The 18569-nt window shown below is 39.9% G+C and overlaps 1 protein-coding gene across 2 annotated transcripts in view; it reads left to right on the top strand.

Moving 5' to 3' along the window:
• Positions 1 to 17764, top strand: part of Pop1 (POP1 homolog, ribonuclease P/MRP subunit) — a 35488-nt gene extending 17724 nt beyond the window's left edge. For both annotated transcript variants that reach the window (XM_047528692.1, XM_047528700.1), the window contains exons 10-16: positions 419 to 530; positions 1150 to 1269; positions 5059 to 5174; positions 6484 to 6675; positions 7787 to 7941; positions 14501 to 14854; positions 15797 to 17764. In XM_047528692.1, the coding sequence (XP_047384648.1) occupies positions 419 to 530; positions 1150 to 1269; positions 5059 to 5174; positions 6484 to 6675; positions 7787 to 7941; positions 14501 to 14854; positions 15797 to 16451 (1704 nt within the window). In that variant the 3' untranslated portion in view covers positions 16452 to 17764. The remainder of the gene's footprint in view (positions 1 to 418; positions 531 to 1149; positions 1270 to 5058; positions 5175 to 6483; positions 6676 to 7786; positions 7942 to 14500; positions 14855 to 15796) is intronic.
• The last annotated feature ends 805 nt before the right edge of the window (positions 17765 to 18569 follow it).

Below are 18569 nucleotides of genomic sequence, written 5' to 3'. Positions count from 1 at the left end.
AGAGGTCATCTAAAGGTACAGGTTTGTTTTTCCTTTGGTGAGGAATGTTTTTTTCTTAAGTTGGAGATAATGAAGGTGGTGATGGGAAGAGGACAAGGCCTCTCTTGTTGGGACTTGCTCCAGAGAGACTGGGAGTGTGAAGTAGCTTAGGTAGGCAGTCTTTCTGAAAATTATGGCTGTGTTTTCTAGTGTGTGAAATTCTGAGAGGATTGTTAATACCGTGTCCATGCTCCTAACTAGAAGAGTACTTAGTCTGGCTGTAATTACTATTTAACATATAGTAGCAACTTGCCTGCTACCCCTCATGAAATAGTCATTCCCACACACAGAAACAAAAGGGGTGAGGGCTGAAACCATAACCATAATTATTAAGTCTGATTCATTATGCACCTGGTGAAGAGGAGCTCTTTTTTTTCAGGGGGAAGAGGACACAGAGGAGACACCTCACCGTTGGTGGAGTGATATGTGTAAAAACCCTGATAGCGTTTCCCTTCATCACAGACAAGAAGCTGTTTTTGAATTGTTGGGAGGTACATGGAGGAAATACTGGGTTGTACTGGGGAGGAAGGAAGGCGAGGCATGTGGGTTGAGAGAGCATTTTGCAACTGAGTCTCTGATGAGTGGTCTTGTTTTTTATCTTGCTACTGTTAGTGTTACAACAAGAGAAGCAAGTAGAGAGGTACTTTGACTCGATGAATAAAGCATAGCATTCATGTTTGCTCATGAAACAACAAACCAATGAGATAGTAGTAATGTCTAAATAATTGACATTCCGATATTATAAGTAAGTGCATATATCGGGTTCTGACGTACAATCTTTGCTTACTGCCCATGTTCACTTGTCCTCGTAGATATTGCAGTCATAATGGAGAGAAGCCTCCGTGTTCACATTGTAAAATAACCTTATTCTATGTTGGTTGAAATTTTTTTTTTTGCAAAAAACTCCATTTTTTTTAAAAAAAGGATATACTCTAATATTATCAATGGGGGGGGGAAGGGAATACATGTTTTTAAATAATTAGTCCAAGAAAAAAGTTTTATTAGAAAATTTGGAAGATTTGAAAATACAAGCAAATCTGTATGTATTGTGAATTACCCTCTATAAGCTTGCTTTTTTGCTTGTTTACTTTGTTTTTGTTTTGTTTCAAGGAATAACATCACCGGCAGAAATTCCAGCAGGTACTATTCTGGGACTGACAGTTGGGGATCCACGAATAAATTTGCCTCCAAAGCGATCCAGAGCTTTGTCCAATCCAGAAAAGTGCCAAGGTAAAGTGATTGCAGCACCCCTGGTTTTCCTCATTATGTTGAGCAGTCCAGTCCTGTTAGAAGAATTCTTTTAAAAAATTGGGGATCTTTACCTAGCTCTGTTATAAGGCATTTATGATCAGAAGACATGGTGAGTGTGTCTTTCAGTTATAAACCATTAGGTTATGTTCATTTTTAATTTTTTTTTCTGAGTTCTCTATTTCTTAGTATCTAGTAAAACCTATCTCTTTGTAAACTGAATTCTCTCAAATGCCTGGTGTTTCAGAATTTTAATTGTGAGGAAGGGATCTGCACCCGCAGCTGGTCTTGTGCTCATTGGAAGCCTCTGTTTGACCATACAGATGATCCAGGTTCGAATCCTGGCAAGGCCATCCCAGGTGCTGAAGTATCAGATTTCTTGTTTTGACTGAGTAGAGAGGCCTGAGAAAGCTCATTGACTGGAGGAGGGAGTAGTTGTGTGGGTGGGGCTATCTAAAATTTTAGTTTAATCTGGGATTTGCAACAATCGTGATAATGTCTTCTTGTATTTACTGTCATTTAAACACCATTAATTGGAAGAATAATTCAAATTAGCTTGTGAATTTGGGGAGAAAAAAATACAGGTGTGTGTTCATAACAACTTCAGAATTTTTTTTTTAACTTCTCCACATGTAGTTAGATAACTTATTAAGGGGATAATAAACTACCCTGTCAGAACTTCACATAAAAGGTGGATAGCATGAGAGTGGAGTTTGAAGATGCATAGGTAAGTTAGTTAATTATGGAGCCTAAGACTTTATAATCAGTGAGTCACTGCCTCTTTCTTTTTTTAATGCCAGTGTGGTCCAATACAACAATAAAAGCTGCAGCATTTGCTGTGCTATTAAATGCTATCATAACCACCTTAAAGCTGTAGTTAAGCTCTACTTTGTTTTTCTTGCTACCCCAAATCCTTTTTTGGAATGAGGCAATCCTATGTTAATATCTTCCTAAGACTTTTATTTTAATATGAATTAGTTCAAGGAATATTAAAGTCTGCCTTGAAAAACATGATTTAATTCCACTATAAAAGCTAACCATCTAGTTAGTCATTGTGGTGTTCCATTAGAACCTGTTTAAGTACTATAATTCCTTTGAAGAAACATGAGCTATATAAAGAAGTAGTATTATTGATATAATACTAAACCCTTTTTAAGGGTTTAGTATTATATCAATATTATTAGTAAGTATAACATCTCATCTAGAAAAACAAGTCAAAATGAGGGGTACTTTGATAGCCTGGGTCAATTAAAATATTAATCCTTGAAGAATTTTAAACTTAGTTCTCTAATATAGTTTCAGTCTATCTGTATATTTGCTTATGTTGACTTAGATCAAAAAGATCAGTTCTGGTGAAGATCATTTCTGGTGTGACTTAAGCCATAAAGAAAAGGGGTTGCCTGCTTTGGATGACAGACTATTTTCTTGTGTTGTATTGGAAATTAGAGCTTTTCAAAGAGAAGGTACATGAAGAACCTGAGGTGATGTCAGATATTCTTGGAGGCTTTGAAAAAGTTTAATTAATCATTGAGTTCCTAAGTTCAAATTTAGTATTAATAATGTGTTTTGCAAATCTTTTCAATTTCATTACCATAGCATTTCACTATGTAAGTAATTGACTTTGTTGGTGAGATTTAAAAATATAAATCTGTTAATGGGAGTGTAGCTTAGTGGTAGAGCACTTGCCTAGCATGTACAAGACCCTGGGCTCAACACCCAGCAATGTAGGGTGAAAAAAAAACTACCAGAAACCCAAATCTGTGTATTATTATCCATTACCCTATTTGCTTTCCTAAGCATTTGCTGATTTGCTTTGATAGATTATTTTAACTAGTCCTGTCTGCCAGAGAAGAGTTCACAATAACATTGATCATGGGGTGTAGAATGTACTCGGTGGTAGCATGCAGAGTGAGGCCCTGAGTTCAATCCTCATCACCCTCCTCCCTTTAAGAAAAAGGCCGGGGGGAGAAGAAAATATTGAATTTACACTGTGCTTGTGAAATTATTTTAATCCTTCTCTTTAAACACTCTTTGGCTATATGACTTTGCTACCCAAAGCATGGGAAGAGTCTAGAATGGTAGGTGGGAGATCATTCCTTTACTTTTTACAGCTCTTACAAACACTTTTAGAGCACAGAGCTGCACTTGACCTCTGGGAGTGCCCAGTTAATGTCATTTTACCACAACTTCTCTGTTTCTGCTTTTGAATGGAAAATACCCAATAACTTCAGCTGGGCAACGTAAACTTGTCTGCAAATTTATAAAACAGACTGAATTTGAAGGCAGTAGCCTTCTACCTGCCACCCTGTGGCAACCCCTGATCTTTTTACTGTGTTCATAATTTTGCCTTTTTTCAGAATGTCTTACAGTATATTATCTTTTCAGGTTTGCCCCTTTTTCTTATATAAATATGCACCTAAGTTTCCTTCCTGCCTTTTCATGACTTGATTGCTTATTTCCTTTTTGGTACTGGATAGTATTCCATCATATATCATGATATATGAATATCATGAAGATGAGGTAGTGTTTGCCTGTGCCTTTACACCCTAAGTATCAGCCATCTCTTTTATCTGCAACTCAGTCTGAACAACATCCCAGTTCTATCATTCAGATCTGTGTCAGTTCCACAGCAAAGCATTCTGGGTACACCAGGGCTGTTGGGAAGGGATCGTGCCACTCCTAGACAGGATGTGAACCTTTGAAGCACATAGCACTGGTGCTGGAGACTCGGTTGTTTAGTGTCTGTATGAGGAAGAGCAGCGTATGGAAGCAGTTGCTGCTTACAAGTAATTTAGATCTCAGAGCTGTTCGTTAATTTAATTTTCTCCAACTTTGTTTTCCCCTGAAATCTCTCACCCTGTGGCCTGGTCACTTCCAATTTATTTTTTTCCCAGCCATCAGACCCACACAGGTATGTGCTTTTGAGTGATGTTTTTCTGTTGGCACTTTAGAATCATAGCCAAAACTCATGAGTTGTCTAACCATTTTTAAAAAAATTCTTCAGTTCAACAAGATTAGGCTTAAAAGATTTTTTTCCCCCTAGTGATTAAGTGACTGCATGTAGGAAGTATCCTCTACCAATATAGGTGTTTATCACTGAAACTCCCCCTTCTCCAGGAGAGAATTCTAGAGTGGCATGCCTTTCTTAAAGGGACAAAACTATGTTTCCCAGAAAATATGCTCATTGTAAAGGAATGGAGAAATATGTTTTTTCACAAAAATAGTTTCATAAAAATAGGTTATGAGAGACTTGAGATAAGGGGCAGAAGAAGGCATCTCTTAGCATTATCTTAAACGTGGAACTAGGTAGTTAGAGGTAATTTAATGTGATATTTGCATCCAATGCATGAAAATCACTATTAAAGAGCTTAGCAGTCTTTGCTGCTTCATAGTCTTTGAAACCAACTGATAAGAATACTTAATTTCTCATCAAGTAAGTTCTGTAATTAAATAAATGCCTATCAAGCCAGGTGTGGTAGCACACACCTATAATCCCAGTGGCTTGGGGGGCTGAGGCAGGAGGATCACAAGTTTGAGGTCAACCTCAGCAACATAGTGAAACCCTGTCTCAAAATGAAAAATAAAAAGGACTGGGGATGTGGATCACTGGTAAAACACCTCTGGGTAAAACACCCCAGTACCCAAAAAAATATATAAATAAGAAAAAAGCCTATCAAATATTTTCTTGTCATAAAAGGTCTATTACCAGCATTTAGAGTTTGATTCATTGATTTAGGATGTGGTTTGAAGGATATTTCTTTTCCCTCTTAGATAATGAGAAAGTTAGACAGCTGCTTCTGGAGGGTGTGCCTGTGGAGTGTACGCATAGCTTTATCTGGAACCAAGATATCTGTAAGAGTGTCACAGAGAATAAAATCTCGGATCAGGTAACTAATAGTGTAAGGATTACTGGTAAAATCATGAATGACAGGTGAAACTCACATTCTAGACACCATAAAAAGTGATTTTGTACCTTACAGAGGCTCACAGACTATATTTTCAAACATTTTGTGGATTTGTGATATATACTGTGATATTTTTTCTGTTCTTAGGGAAGAATGATCTCTAGAAAATGTATGCTTTTTTTTTTTCCAAAGTGATAATCCTATGGTTTAAATACATTGTTCTTTAATCATTTTTGTCCCCTTAAATGATCTCTGTCTCTAATTTCACAACTATTGAGCTCTCACCAAAGCCTGGCATTGTATTAGATACTGGGATAGAGGACTGTGATGTGGCTGAGGCATAGGATATTGAGGGAAGCCTACAAAATTTCCCAGAATAGGGAAATTGAGGCCTGCTTCCAGGATGGAGGAGCTGGTATTTGCACTTACTCTCAATCAGAAGTCAGAATTGAATTAACCAGACTTCTTGCCAGGTAGGGTTGAGGCTGTAGTGGAGAAAGGATTTCAGGAAATGAGAACAGTGTGTGCAATGACCCAGGCCAAGATGGAATGTTGTGTTCATATATCTCCAAGCAGGTCAGGAGCTAGGAGTCAGTAGGAGGTTAGGAGATGAAACTGAAATGATAAATAGAGATCACAGCATAAAAGACTTTGAACCTTTTAAGATTTTGGCCATGACATGATGGGATTTCACCCTGGCAGCCATGCTGCAAGTGGATTAGACAGGGAAGGAATGGGAGTTGGTGGGATCTGGAGGAAGGTCTATGGGTTGGATGGCTGCAGAAGAGAGCCTTGAAATAATCTGGATATGACATGACAGAAGTCTGAATTGTGGCAGTGAGGCTGGAGTAGGGCTGGGGTTTTTAAGACACCATCTAGAAGGTGAATTTGAGAAGACTTGGTGGTTGACTGGAAGGTGGAAAATAGGAAAGGAGACTTGTAGAGTAGCTTCTCACATTTTAGCTTGAATTTAGAATTTCAACTAAAAGAGAGCCAGAACCATGTTTAACTTATTCACTGCTTTCCCCAGGTTCAAGAAAATTGCCTGTCACTATATTTGCTCAGCAAATATTTGAAATGATGAAAGGATATTTTTTCCACTCCTGACATTCCACTTAACAAATCATTTATAGCATCTTCTATTTCAAATCATTCAGGCTGGTGAGAAATTTTCTCAAGAGCCAGAGTATTTTTCCAATTGTTCATCCTTGAGAAGATGTCATTAATTGTATCTTCTTTTACTTTTTACTTCTTTTACTTGTTTGTCTTGAATTGTTTTCTTCCACTTTAGGATTTGAACCGGATGAGAAGTGAATTGCTGGTGCCTGGGTCACAGCTTGTTTTAGGTCCCCATGAATCCAAGATACCTATCCTTTTGATTCAGCAGCCAGGAAAAGTGACTGGTGAAGAGCGACTGGGCTGGGGAAGTGGCTGGGATGTCCTACTCCCCAAGGGCTGGGGCATGGCTTTCTGGATTCCATTTGTAAGTTACTCTTTGATTCTAACAGTTGCAACATTTTAAATACATACCTAATAAATACCAAATGCCAAAAATGTTACAGACTTGGGGTACAATTTAGAATCTGAGTGGTATATTTCTGCCCTTAGAGCTGTAATCTAGGATGTGGATACTTCATGCAAACTGTTCTTGGAGCCACATTCTCCTTACTAAGACCTGTGCTGACATATCATGAGTTTTTGAGGCATTTAAAAGGTGGCCTGATTTTTTTTTATTAGTAGCAACAAAATGTTGTGTTTTTAACTTGAAGAAATCCATTATAGTTTAAAAGCAAAAGACAACTTTCACAGATATATGGAATATACTTTTTTGTTACCTATTACCATGTAGTACTCTTATTTATTCAGTGCAGCTAAAATCTTTTTTTAAAATCTGTTGGTTTTTTTTTTTCTCGTTAGTTTAAATATACTTTGATGCTATGTCAGAATATTAAAAGGCATGTCAGAATGTTAGATTCATGTAGGTAGTTAATTTTTTAGCAAGTATGCCTAGTACAAGGGACATTCATTTAATTAAATCATTCAGAAGTGGGAATACTTTAAAGTAAGTCCACTTAATTTTTTTATTGTGAAATTCAAGCATACAAAAAAGAAAAGATACTGATATAATGAAGGACCCCACCTGCCATCCAGCTGAAGAATAAAACGTACAGATATCCTGGAAGTACTCTGTGTCCTTTTCTCCAGTCTCATTCTCCCCCTCCTCCTAAAATAATCACCATTCTGATTTTGGTGTTTGTCACCACCAAGCTTATTATTATAGCATTGTAAATATTTGTGTCCCATAGTAAAATAAGTATATGTGACATGTTTTTAAACTGCATACCTCATTGTACTTATGCTTTTCTTTCTTGGTATGTTTTCCTGATATTGAGCTTTATCCACATTGGTTGAAGAAGTTCGATTTCATTCATTTTTACTATTGTATGGCCATCAGTTTTTAGAATTTTCTGACCCATGTTTATCCATTTTCTTCTTGATGTACATTTTTGTTGTTTCCCATTTCCCACCCCCAAACAATTAAGCAATTTCACTAAGTTGGTTAAATTGAAAATAGCTTTTGACATTTCTTTTAGATTTACCGAGGTGCAAGAGTTGGAGGATTAAAAGAGGCTGTGGTGCACTCTCAGTATAAAAGGTCACCTAACATCCCAGGTGACTTCCCAGACTGTCCTGCAGGGGCTCTGTTTGCTGAAGAACAAGCCAAGAATCTTCTTGAAAAGTACAAAAGGTAAAGAGCTGCCCTCTCTAGTCTGGTAATGGTAAGGGCATGAGAAGTGCCTGAGCTCCTCAACTGGTAGTTGGGGGAGGCTACAGTAACTCTTGATATGTGATGTGGAGTCTTCATAGGCTTGCCCTTGACTTCTGTGTTACCAAGAAGTAAGGAGGAGCTGGGCGTGGTGGTGCACGCCTGTAATCCCAGCAGCTTGGGAGACTGGGGCAGGAAGATTGAGAGTTCAAGCCAGCCTCAGCAACAGTGAGGCACTAAGCAACTCCGTGAGAGCCTGTCTCTAAATAAAGCACAAAATAGGGCTGGGGATGTGGCTCAGTGGTCGAGTGCCCCTGAGTTCAATCCCTGGTACCTGCACCCCCAGAAAAATGAAGTAAGCAAGAAGACATTACTTAAATCACAAGATTGTTTTATATCTAAATGACTTTTATTGGCCCATCTGGGTTACCATCCTCCTCTTGGTTATTAGTTAACACCTGAACTGTGGACATGGGTTTCAGACACTTGCCAATAGATTATCACATCCTCCCCTCACCCCATGGAAGCTGTGTTTTCTAAGAACTGATTATAAAAACAATACTTATTTATAATTTTTTTTTTTTGTACCAGGGATTGAACCCAGAGGTGCTTACCACTGAGCTACATCCGCAGCTCTGTTTAGTATTTTATTTAGAGACAGGGTCTCACTGAGTTGCTTAAGGCCTTGCTAAGTTCTGAGGCTAACTTTGAACTTGCAGTCTTCCTGCGTCAGCCTCCTGAACTGCTAGGATTACCGGTTTGTGCCACTGCGCCCAGCTTTATTTATAAAATTTTAAGGAAACTATTGAAATAGGTAAAAATTCCTTATAAATTGATGTAGTCTTGCCATCCAGAGAAGTAAACACTGTTTTATATTTAGTATCTATTTTTCTAAACTTTTTCCTTTTCTGTCCTTCATTGGAGATGAGCAAATGAGGGCTTTTATTTCATTTATGTAGGGAAGTACGTATGAACATTAGGAGCCTGTGTTCCCACTAATTGTAGGCTCTAGCACAGAAAAGCACTTGTGTGTGCACCCATTTTCTCTCCCTCTCTTTCTCTTTCTCTCTCTCTTTCTCGTTTCTTGTGGCATCTGCCATGTCTAGCCAGTGCAGGTGCATGGTAGGCCTTAATAGTTTTCATTTAAAAAGAAACAGCTTTCATTTTTTTTGTCTGATGAACAAGGGAATAATTGAATGTTGTAGTTCCTTGACTGATGGACAGGTGAGTGACTGAGAGGACAAATGGTGATACAATACATTCCTGGATTGCTAGGTCACCAGCTCTTTGAGGGCAGTGGCCACTTGTATGTCCTTGTGCCCCCCCCATAATACATAGTGGAGGTCCTCTATGTGTTTGTGAAATAATAATTGATGACATTACTATTTTTCACCATATAGACTTTTTAGTTCATGTACATTTTCCATTGGTACCATTTTTTTAATAAAAGGATTGTACTATACATATTATTTTGAAATCTGCCTTTTTCATTTAACATATATTGTGGATCGTTTCCTTCTTTTTTTTTGTTTTTTGTTTTTTGTTTTTTGGTACTGGGGATTGAACTCAGGGGCACTTAACCACTGAGCCACATCCCTAGTCCTATTTTGTATTTTATTTAGAGACAGGGTCTCACTGAGTTGCTTAAGTGCCTTGCTTTTTGCTGAGGCTGGCAAACTTGTGATCCTCCTGTCTCAGCCTCCCAAGCTGCTGGAATTACAGGCATGCACCACCACACCCATTTTGATAAATATGACTCCAGACCAAATGTGGGCAAACTTTTTTTTTAGTACTTTTTTGATAGTGGGCCAGATGGTAAATATTTTTGGCTTTGTGGACCCTTTGTCTCCATGACAACTAAGCTCTGCCATATTGGCATGAAAGCAGCCATGGATGACATAAAAATGAATGAGTGTGGTTGTGTTCCAATCAGACTTCCTTTATGGAAACTTGAATTTGAATTTCATATAACCTTCATGTGTTGTAAAATATTCTTTTGCTTTTTGCAAACATTTAAAAATGTAATAACTGTTCTTAGCTCATGGGTTGTACAAAAACAGACAGTGGGCCAGATTTGATCTGTGAGTCCTATCGTTTTCTAGCTCTCACTCAGAATAGAGCTTGAGTGATTCCATAGGATTGTAACCTGGTAATATTTTATCAGTGGCCCTTTAGGTTATTTCTGATTTCTTGCTGTGTGCTTCTGTGAACATCTCTCTGTGTATGTCTATATTTATCTGGTGACTTACTCATTTCACACATATTTACTTAGAGCCTCTGTGGGCCCAGCATTGTTCTAGACTACAGCAAGGACAAGGCAGTCTGTTCCTGACTTTGTGGACTCGTGATCCTGTGGAGCCTCTATTCTTAGTGGGATCACATATTTCTGGGCTAGTGGGAGGATCCTGGAGAGGGCAGGGAGGCTAAAATTTGAGAGCAGAGTCCTTGAGCAGGGAGCAGGGCAGGGTGGTATCTGATAGGATTGGGCTCAGTTCTTCCATTTTAATAGGTTGGAGGGTGGACTCTGAAGTCTGACCACAGATCTAGGTACCTTAGACTCTGTGTGGGGGGGTTAGATGGCACTCGTTGGATTGTGACTGTCTTCTCAGTGAACAAAGAGGGGAGGTGAAAGAAGGGGAGTAGGGCTGTCGGAGATGTAAGGAGAGAGGAATTGTAACCAGGTTTCTGGGAGAGTGGAAGATTGAATTGACTGGAGAAATAGGCGATTCAGAGGAAGGGTAAGAGAGCATTCACTTGAGTTTTGTGTTTATTTATTAAGATTCAGGACTATCACGTGTTCTTCTTCAGCTGTGTTCTCCCAGTTGAGAACTGGGGACACTGGAGCGTCACTTAACAGGGATGGGCTTTGCCAGGTGGAGAGGGTTGAGCGCACATGTAAGGGAGGGATTGTCCTGTGAACCCTGGAGTCCAGGCTGATAGAGAGGGATGAGGGTGATGAAGGGGATGTGGTGAACAGTGAGGTAGCAAAGATGAATGGGAGGCTCCATGGTTGAGGAATGTGGGGAGGGTAAGTGGGCTGAAAACTAGAGGAGTAGCATGCAAGAAATTGAGATTTTAAGATGGAGAAAGTGTTGGCAATGACCAAACCTACGGAATGACCAGGGGTGTGGGTGCTTGAGGTGAGGTAAAGTAAAAACTGTGAAGTACGTAGGCCAGGGCATTGGAAGGATATGACTGTAGATGCTGAGGCCAAGAGGCAGAGGGGAAGGTGGTGTAGCAGGTGAATGGGGCACCCGGGAAGTTGCTGGAGGGAAAGCCTGTGGCTTGCCTGATGGCGCATGCTTCAGGGAAATAAGAATCTGGAGGAAGAGGGAGGAGAGAAATGTCCTGAGCACATCAAGATCATCTGCCCATCAAGGACCATGGGCAGTGAGAAAGAAACAGCCATTGTTGGAAAGGGGCTATAGGACAGCAGAAAAGACCTTGTGCTAAATGCCTGTAAGCGACATATCTGGTTTTAAAAAAAAATTGTGCACATTAAGGCTTTTGGTCTACATGCCCATTGCCTGTATACTGACTTTAGAATTTCACCCGTAGTGAGGGGAATAGCTCTTGTCACTTTCACCCGTGTGGGCTGTTGTCTGTCCGTTAATATTGGCCAACTAAGATAGGTGAGAAATGATTTTTTAAATGTTTTGTTTTTTTACAAGTGAGGTTAGATATTTTTAAGTTTTTAATCATTTTTTAAATTTTTTTTTTTTTACTAGTGAGGTTATTTTTATGTTTTTCATCATTTTATGCTTCTTTTCTTGCAAATTGCTAGTTTATTTATTTTGCTTCTTTTTCTGTTGGCATTTATCTGCCCTCACTTCCTCCCTCCCTTCTTTTCTTCCTTCCTTCCTTCCTTCTATCCATCCATCCACCTGTGCTAGGGATTGAATTCGGAGCCTCACACATGCTAGGTGTGTGTTCTACCACTGAGTTACATTCCCAGCCCTGTTTTATTGATTTTTAAGAGTTTTCTTGGTTTCTCCTTTCTCATATGCATTGCAAATACTATTCCCTGCTTTATTTACCTTACAATTTTGAATTTGTGTGTATATTAACATATTTTTTATGTGGTTTTAGACTTCAATATTCTGCTTTCCATCTGCAAGATTATGAAAAGATTTACCTGTTTAAAAGACATTAAACAGTGTTAAACATAAAGCAGTGGTTAACAAAACCATACTACCTAGGTTTATATCTTTGTTCAGCCACTAATAGCTCTGGGGTCTTGGTTTAGATAGGAACCTTACCCCATGGGTAGCTGTGAGAATTGTATAAATGAGGGCAGTGCTAATTGCTAGCACAAACAAACCCCACATGTCAGAAGCTTAACACAAAGACATTTTATTTCTTACTCATGGAATAATTGAATATAATGTTCTTGATCAAGGGATGGAGTTCCAGAGATCTGGGGAGCTTCCATCCTGTGGTTTTACCATTTGCCTAGGGACACAGGGTCTTTGCATACAGCTGGCAGGGGGAAAGAGTATGCAGGAATATGGGCTAGGCCTAGGAGAGGTGGGCAGGTCACATTCTATTGTCCTGGTCATTTGGCCACAGGAAGGTTAGGATGTGCAAACTAGCAGTGTTCAGGAGGAAGAGAAAATGTGTTCAGTGAAAACCCTAGGTAATGGCTGCACACGGTTGAATAAGTTAGGATGTACAAAACACTTGGAACAGCATGCTAAGTGTTCAGTAGGTATTAGCTATTGTTATTGTTATCATTCCAGCCTTTCCTGAATTTATGTTAGTTAAAACAGGATGGTATTGCCAAACAGGAAACCATTCCATTTTTTAAAAAATATTATTTTAGTTGTTGATGGATCTTTATTTTTATTTATTTATATGTGAGGCAAGCACTGTACCACTGAGTCACAACTCCAGCCCCAAGGAAGCCATTTCTGACTCAAATGCCACCCTTTATTCCTACATTCTGTATTTTTCTTCTTTATCCAGTATTGCTGTGCACTGAGAGCAGAGGTAATGAGTCAGGCATGAACCCCCTCTATCTCATGACCTTGTGTCTGTTTACTTAATATGAAATTTGGGGAGAAATCCTTTAAATACCCTTTTCATGGGATGAAGGAGTGTGTGTGTGTGTGTGTGTGTGTGTGTGTGTGTGTATGCATGGTGTTAAGCTCAAACCCAAACCTAGGACCTCTCGAATGCTAGGCAGACACTCTAACACTGAGTTATATCCCCAGCCAAGGACATTTTTTTTCTTTAAAAAACCTAATCAAAATTTGTGTATATTTCATATGGATTTATGAAACTCGAATATCATGTTCTTCTTAACCAAGTTGTAGCACTACATATGCTGTATAGATGGGCTTCTTATGGGAGGAATTGAGAGAGGCAGCTGTGGTTATCCCTCTGGATAACCACGTTAAGAGGTGTCTGGGTAGGTCAGGTGCTTCTCTTAGGAGGCCAGTACACATTTGGTTCAACCTTGAGAGCCTAGGCTCAGTGGGTCCCATTATGCCTACAGGATCATTTCCAGGTGAGAATAAGGATGTAGCACATAATGAGAAGTAAATGAGGGGAGGATTGTGTGGACTTGTCCCAGAGTAGATCATCAGTCAGCCTAAGGATCAGTCTTAAGAGTGCCCAGGCCAGTATAGCCAGCCGCAGGCTGATCTACTACTTCTTGGGTCAGGCCTGGTTTTCATTAGCTTATAGTATTTTTCAAAGGCTCTTCCTCATTCATACATTGTTAGAAAGGTCAATTGGTATAACCCTTGTGGAAAGCAGTTTGGAAACATCTATCAAAATTTTAAAGTGCTTTTATTCTTTGCCTTAGTTCCATTGCCAGGAACTTATCCTATGGATAAACCTTGAGTGTGTACAACATATTCACAGTCATTCATTGCTGCAATGTTTGTAGAAGCAAAAGCGTGAAAATAACCAAAAGCATTTCAAAAGAGGACTGTCTAAATAGATTAGGGTCGAAAAGATACATGGCCTTTTACAAAAGAATGAGGGAGCTTGATGTATTGATATAAAACAGTCTCCAAGACAAAGTTTGTTAAATGTAAGAAGTGAAGTTAAGCAAAGAGTACCATATCTAGTGTGCCACCATTTGTATAAAGATAAGTAAACAAAAATATGTACATATGTGCTTGTATGTACATAAACTGATAATGATGCTGTCTTCCTGGAGGGAAGCAGGGTCACTAGAGGTGAGGAGTGAGAGGAAAACTTCACTATAACCTTGAACTTAGAGTCTTGAAATGTACAGGAACACTGCATAACTCCAGGTGCACCATGTAATTGGAGCTCTCAGGAATGGTCCTCCCTGGGGTTGTTCAGTAGCCACATGGGGCTGCTTTGTGGGTGCAGTATCTGTTAAAGAACAAAGAAAACAAAAGAACTTGACCAGTAGAGTTGGCTGTTATTCTTTGTCATACATTTCTTGGAAAACTTTTTTTGTGTGATTGTTGTTTAAATAAAAATGCATTATAATGGTGATGATTATTTTAATTGTCCTTTTCTCAATTGTTCAAAATCAGTTCTCCTCTTCATTTTTCATTAGACGCCCTCCTGCCAAACGGCCTAACTATGTTAAACTTGGCACACTGGCACCTTTCTGCTGTCCCTGGGAGCAGTTAACTCGGGACTGGGAGTCCAGAGTACAGGCCCAAGATGTGTCTTCAGTAGCATCATCTCCAAGTGGTGAGGAGGGTGACCTGAAAAGACACTGGATGCCTCCTGCTCCTGAAAAATCTCATCAGTCATCTGATGAAGTGGGCACATCAGTAAATGACCCGGGGGAGCCAGAAGTCATGGACACAGACTGTCAGGACCAGGCAGGAGCTAAGATGGTAATGGACCAGGGTGCTGGTGAGAACCATGTTGCTGCCACCAATAGTCAATTCTGCGTTCTCAGGTGAGTGTAAGTGACTTCTAGATACGTTTTGGATTGCTTATTTTCGTGTTGAACAGGCTACACGGTGTGAATGTTATTGTTCCTTTATGCAAAACCCAGTGAATTTAGGGACTTCCTGGAAAGGAAAGCCAGTCTTTTGATGTTTCATAGAGGGCCCAGGAAGTCACCTTCATGATACTCAGTTGAGGCATGATGCTAACTGATGACCTGATTGAAAATGTTGTCATCCACAGTCCTAAACCAAGAGAGTTTTTTCCTGTGACCTACTGCATTTAGTCTTTGCTCACAAAGAAGTACCCTCACTACATGACTCTAGGTAACAAGGTACTCTGTGCACAGAGTGGCTTGCTTTGCTTGATATCACTGATTAGCACTCTTCTAGCTTCTTTCCAATTATATGGGTTTGTGGGATGTTAGCAGCCTCTTCAGTGGAACGTGCTCTTACAGCAGCTTCCATATGAAATGTGTTCTGCCCTCTGTACTTCTGCAGATAAAGTTCTGCTTATCAGATGCCCTGTGCAATATGCTCTGATTTTAAAAAGTACTCACATCTCTTGGCTCATACTTATTTTTCTGTGTGGTAATCTCATGATTTCATAATCTTCTTTCTTACTTTACATATACTGTCTCTTCAGATTTTTCTTATCAAAATACCAGCTCCTCTTTATTCTCATCTTCTCACTGTGATTACAGCCTTAGTATTTTCTATCCCACTATCTGATATTTCTTAGCCTTCAACTTCTTAAGCCTTTAGACCTTCAGTTTCAGAATGGCAGGTACATAAAAAGAAAAATATTGTTACTGATGTAATTTAATGTGTATTTTAAATTTTAAAAAAATCAGAGTTTTGATACTTTAACTCTAGTGATGCTTAATCTTCTAGTTGCATATTTTTTCTTTGAACAGAATATACTCAAATGTGTGTCTCTTGACTTCTTGTAGGAGTAGGAAATTATTGAAGCAGCTGTCAGCCTGGTGTGGGCCCAGTGTTGAGAATAGTCGGGTGGTCCGGCAGGCTGCCAGCAGAGGCCAGCAAGAATTGACCACAGAGGCCCGCCTGTCCATCTTGGACCGCTTTCCTAGGGCCCTGGTATGGGTCAGCCTGTCCCTGCTCAGGAAGGGCAGCCCAGAGCCACTTACCATGATCTGTGTCCCAACCGAGGAGGACTTCCTCCAACTCAGCCAGGATCACCACTACTCTGGGCCTCAGGAAGCCAGACACAGCGACCCATTCAAGAGCATGATCCTGAAACAGAAAGAGAAGAAGAAAATGAAGAGGAGGCAGAACCGAGGGCTTGCTGCTTCCACGGGTGTGGCAGTGGGGTCCCCTGCTGCTGGGCAGGGAGCTCTGACTCGGGGGTTGTGGTCAGGTCCCCTCCCGGGTGTGATCTCCCACTGCTCCAGAGTCCTCCTAGGCTTTGTCACCCAGGGAGATTTTTCCATGGCTGTTGGCTGTGGAGAAGCCCTGGGGTTCGTGAGTCTGACAGGCTTGCTGGACATGCTGCTCAGCCAGCCTGAGGCTGGAAGGGGCTTGGTGCTGCTGAGGTCTGCTGCCTCGCTGCAGTACCGATTTGCCAGGATTGCCATTGAGGTGTGAATGCTGGTTCACTGCCTAGCACGGCAGGTGATTTTGTTTGCCAAGTCCCGTAGTTGGAGTCTTGCTTTCTCTGTCCTCTGTTTTAAAATCACCTGAAATTCCTTGAAAAGAATTAAAAAAATATATATTATGCAAATGATGAAATATTTACATCATTTTGTCCCTCCCTGTCCTTGCTGTGAAATTGTCTGGCACATGTGGCCAAAAGCTTTTTATTATGATCTCTTGGTCTGCATAATTCTTGCTGAAAAGTATTATTAAAGCTGTACCTCTTATTGTCCCTTTTTTGTTAGGAGCAAAGTTTGACTTCATAGTCATGTGATAAGCAACAGTAGCTGTTTAATGAAGAGGAAAAGACTATAAACATCGGGCTTCTGTGCCTGAGACACAGGCCCTGTGTGAGCTGTGCTCAAACCTGTACTGTAATCAGTATGCCTAACACCTTGTGTCATAAAGAAAGAAATCATGGACAATTTATTGCTGCCTGTTTATGATAAAAGTGTTGGGTTGGAATTTAAATGAGGGTCTATGACTTTATGACCTTGACCTCTCTGTTGTTGACCAACATGTGAACCTAGAAGTTAATTTTTTTAAGTAAAAAATTTTTATTTTTGTTTCTGTAAAGAATTTCTCAAAGCCATAAAGGAGCATTCTTAAAGCATGTTCTATGGAATATGTTATCTAAAAGAAGAGAGAGATTTCAAAAGTAGATAATAGTGTATAGTGTTTTTTTGAAAATCTTTTTGATCCCCGAATTCCTTTTGTGAGGAGCACTTGGTGGGATCAGCATCCTTAGGAACACGCTTTGGTCAGCGTGGCTGTGTGGTGCAATAGCTACCTCTGCAAAGTGATGACTGAAGTGACCATCTGCTTTTGAACCACCACCAATGCAGTCACATCATCCACTGCAGGTCTTGAGCAAGGCATAAAAGAAACCTGTCATCCATAGCAGGCTCATGATTGCTTTTTTCACCTGGAGAAACTCATTAACCTTTAGCTGCCTTGGCCCTTTCCTGCCGTCCTTTTTCTAGCAGAGTCTGAGTGAGATGTTTTGAATTTACATGTGCAGTTAGGCATCATTTCATGTAAATAAATGCATTGTGTTTTTGCAGTAGCATTTGGCTGAAAAGGTCTTTGGGGGTGATGAGTTGGGGACAACCCAGCAAGCCTTTCAGTAGTTGGAAAGCCCTTGAGCCAATAAATGACTGAGGTTTCTCCTCTCACTGTGCCTCTCAGCGTCTTTGTGTCCAACCCAAATGAGATCAAGGAAAATAGTGTATCTAAGTGCTGTCTGTAAACAGAATAAATTAAAATATCACCTGATATTCAGCTGTGAATATTTTTTGGCCCATTTCTCATTGCTTTCTAGGCTCTGAGCCACTTCGTCAGTGGCTTAGCTTTCTTGATGACAGAAGTCTGAGTGTGCTGTGTGTCACCTGACAGCGTCCTGTACAGCACCCTGCCTGGGGCCTGCTGCTCTGCCCTGGTTACAGGGGACAGGTCACATTTCAGTTACTCTGGTTTGTGGGTGGAAGGTCAAAGAGTCATGCGCTGAAAGGATAGCTGGTCTCTGGAAAAAGGTGTTTCATGACTAAATAAACTTGGAAAGAGGGATAAGGTGTCCTCCTGTTGCAGATCCACAATGAATATTTGCAGTCAAGGTTCTCTATCTCTGTAGGAAAGAAATCTTTTTGAGACTCCTCTACACACTCTTATTTTTGTACTTATTGTCCAGGAAACACTAATTTTGTGGAATATAATTTGAAAGTCTAATAGAATCTGCACACATGCTATAAAGAATCCATATCCCTGACCAAAAATGATGGTTGGTACTGACTTTATTTTCTATAGCCACTGAATTGATTAACATGTTTATTTTGATCTTGTCAGGTGCCTGCTACACTTTACTAGAGTCACATAGTCACTTAATACAATTTGACCCCTGTTCTCTTGTTGAGGGGACAGTGGTTTGAGGTTCCACTCAGTCAGAAAGTATCCTAATAGGCAGAGTTGTGAGCTGAATACTCAGACCAGTTACACATAATTCTTTCTATGCTTAGCTTTTAATTTTTTTCTTTTTGGTTTTACTTAAGTAATGTTATATCAATCATCCATATT

Source organism: Sciurus carolinensis, chromosome 1, assembly GCF_902686445.1.
Source record: "Sciurus carolinensis chromosome 1, mSciCar1.2, whole genome shotgun sequence".
NCBI lineage: Eukaryota > Metazoa > Chordata > Mammalia > Rodentia > Sciuridae > Sciurus > Sciurus carolinensis.
Note: the sequence above shows the minus strand (reverse complement) of the source record. Positions and strands in the feature narration are given on the sequence as shown.